The 3244-nt window shown below is 56.8% G+C and overlaps 1 protein-coding gene across 1 annotated transcript; it reads right to left on the reverse strand.

Annotated features, from left to right (window-relative positions):
- Nucleotides 1-141: 141 nt before the first annotated feature.
- On the reverse strand, nucleotides 142-2865 carry CFAP70 (cilia and flagella associated protein 70; the record flags this gene model as incomplete). The annotated part of the gene is made up of 5 exons (XM_010144389.1): nucleotides 142-214; nucleotides 435-536; nucleotides 1438-1527; nucleotides 1959-2120; nucleotides 2713-2865. Coding segments are annotated over 5 exons (580 nt in total), but the record flags the coding sequence as incomplete, so codon positions are not given.
- Between the last annotated feature and the right edge of the window lie 379 nt (nucleotides 2866-3244).

A 3244-nucleotide genomic window follows, 5' to 3' on the forward strand; every position in this document is an offset into this window, starting at 1 on the left:
GCCAGGATGCTGGTGGTCTTCTTGGCCACCTTAGCAGAAGACGTGTCCTATTTTCTATGCCACATCATCACACGAAACTTGCAGGTTAAAAGACAACTTGCTGGGCCGGTTCCCTTGCCGCTTGCCAGCGGCTCTGCTCACCCCTCAGCAGCGCAAAGACACAAACCTTGACGGTGTATTTGTAGCACTGCTCTGCCTCCAGCTCCCGCCGTCCCTGGAGAAACGACACAAGAGCAGCTGGTGAGGAGACCATCCTGCAGGACAGGCACAGGTTCTCAGTGAGAACACTCAGCCCCAGGGGAACGAGCGCACCAGGTGATGTTGGGTGCTGCTTTTTCCAAGCACTGTCACCAAACTATTTTTACCACAGATATACAATGTGCTCTTCAGCATGAAGAGCTGCCAATAAACCCCTGGGGTGGCTGGGCACTCACGTGCAGGCAGATGAGGGTGAGGTATCCCCACACTTCAGCGTTCCTGTTATTTAGGGCATTGGCTTCGGAGAGAGCGTCCTCTGCTTCCACCATCTCTTCCAGCTTGAGGGAGAGAGGGGAGGGGTGGACAAAAGGCAAGCAGCAGGCAGAAAGAGATTCAGAACCAAACAGGCTCCTGCTCTAACAGCCAAAGAAATTGGTGCAAAAAAGCCTCTAGCAGGGTTCCCACAACAGACACAGGGAAAGGATTTCATGCAGAGACAACCAGTCCAGCTCCCCGTGCTGGACACCGCTGACTCCCGACCCCCGTGGGACCAGCCCTCAGGAAGCGGGACTCCAGTCCTGACCCCTCTTCCCACTGTGCAGTGGCTCCCAGAAAGCAGATGGAGCTGGTGCCATGGGGCTGCAGCCACCCCCAGGCCACCACTCACCTCCCTGCCCCCAGTCCGCAGCCTCCCCAGAGGTGCGTATTTGGCCAAGGGGAAACAGGATTTCAGGTTTCTTCACTGTTTGCGTCCCGCAGCCCAAACCCTGTTGAGGACCCTCCCGAGTTGTGCCCATGGGGGACACCATGCTGCTAGGGGCCAGGAGTCCTTGGCAGCCCTTCAGAGGCAGGGAAAGCACCGAGATTCCTCTCTGCTGACATCCTGCTCGATGCCTCGGTGGTGACAGGCAGATCATGTGCAGGCAGGCACTCAGGGCAAAGCCCCAGCCCAGATGACAAGCTTGTTGTGACATCCCAGGAAGGAGGTGCTGGCAGGCCTGGCAGTGGGATGACGGGGGAAGGACTGTGGTTCTCAGAGCAGCTGCTGAGGGTGACTGTCCTCTGACACCTCCCGTGGGGTGCTACACTGGGACTGTGACAGCAGCACACAGCGGCCTTCAGGAGCACTGGTTTCCCAGGCAGCCAAGCTTTAATAAAGGGGACGATGCCAAGCAAGCCCCGATCCCGTGCCACGGAGCCCGTTAAAGTGCAAGACGACTCGCAGGTAATTGCACTTACCCTGTAGCAGGCGATTCCCACCCCCAGCCAGGTGAGACAGGATGCAGAGTTCTTGCAGGCGAGCAGGTAAGTCTGCTTCGCCTGGCCGTACTGCGGGAGAGAGACGATCAGGTTTCTCTCTGCATCGGACGCATCACTCCGCAGAGAGCCCCCCCTCCTCAGGGATGTGCCAAACACCCTGTCTCCGGTGGTGATCAGACACCCACCATCCCCCCACTGCTGCTGGGGGGCTGCGAGCCAGCCCATTGCCCTTGCCACGGTGGCTCTGTGCTGGCAGGTACCAGTAGAGTCACCCTCATCGCAAGGACGATAAGAAATGGTGTGGCAGCACCCCGAGATGTCACAGCTGAGACTTGGAGCTGACCCAAAGGCTCCAGGGTGCTGAGCACTCCAGGAGGGGTTGCCGTGTGGTGAGATTTTGGCTAGAGCTACAGATAATTCCTACCACCATTGGGGGTCTGGAATCTCCTGCTATTTGCTTCATGCCAAAGTCCCTTCCGCCACTCCCGCTGGTGCCTCACCTCTTTCTCTTCCAGGTAGATGGAGCCCAGGCGCAGGTAGACGAAGTGCATATCCGCAGCATCCTCCACAAAGCTGATGGTTCGCTCGTAGCACTCCTTCGCCTCGCCCAAGTCCCTCTTCAGGTAGCTCAGGTGCCCTTTCTGAGCCCAGACGTTTGGATTCTGCACAGGCAAACCCCAGAATGAGACATGGCTGGGAGACAGGAGGGAGAGAGACCTGGGAGAGGGGCAGGACCCCTGTAATCAGCAGAAAGGAAGAGCTGGCTGGTGTTTGGTTATAGCAGGGCGGATTTCACGTACAGACTTAAAATCAAGTAAGTAGATTTGATAACACCAGCCTTTCCCTGCTCGATGTCCTGGCCCCTGGCATTTGGGGTGTCACCTTCCTCCTGCCTTCCATTCAACCCGACTGCCCTTCCCTCTCTGCTGACTGGCAGCCTTGTTCCTCACGAACCAGAGCCTGACTCACCAAGAGAGGGAAGGAGGATCAGGATCTGCAGGTTCAAAGGGAAGACAAAGGCAGCAAGAGGAGTCCTCACTCAGAACTGTGCGGGACGTGACGGAAGACAAGTAATAAGCGGGGTGATGAGGGCAGTGCTGCAGCCACGGCCTGATGTGGTTCATCAGCTACGACTCCAGAAACTGCTGCACGGCAGCGTTAGAGCTGCCCCAGTGGGACGGAAGCATGGGCTCTGTGTTCTCACGCATCCTGCTTCGGGAGGTGACACGCGCCCCGGGATGCACACGGACGTACCAGGCAGTCCATGCAGACGGCCTCGCGGAGGCTTTCCTCACATTTGCAGAGATCTTCCTTCAGCAAGTACGTCTGGGCCAGCGCCAGGTAATAGGCACAGGAGGGGCCTCCCTGAAGGCTTAGCAGCTCGTGGGCAAGTGCCCTGTGAACAAACTGTGGAGGAAGGGCACAGTGGCGCAGGTAAGAGAGCCAGCAAGTTGCAGACACCCCCAGAAGCATGGGGCAGGAGGACTGACTTGCACCTCTTTGATTTCCATGAACAGAAAACAGACAGAACATTTTTTCCCCTCCTTTGATTCTCGTTCTGATTTGATTTAAGCAGCTCTTTCTGCCATGTCACATTAGGGCAGGTGGCATAATGTGGCAGAGGGAGAGATCCCACAGCGACAGCTGCATGGGGCAGGGGACACAAAAATCACTCTGACATACACAAGCGTCTGGAACAAGAAAGGAGCACTGGAATCTCGGGAGCATCACGATAACAGATCTTGCAGAATCATCCAATCGTTTTGGTTGGAAAAGCCCTTTCAGC

This window comes from Buceros rhinoceros, unplaced genomic scaffold, assembly GCF_000710305.1.
Source record: "Buceros rhinoceros silvestris isolate BGI_N320 unplaced genomic scaffold, ASM71030v1 C13174320, whole genome shotgun sequence".
Taxonomy (NCBI): domain Eukaryota; kingdom Metazoa; phylum Chordata; class Aves; order Bucerotiformes; family Bucerotidae; genus Buceros; species Buceros rhinoceros.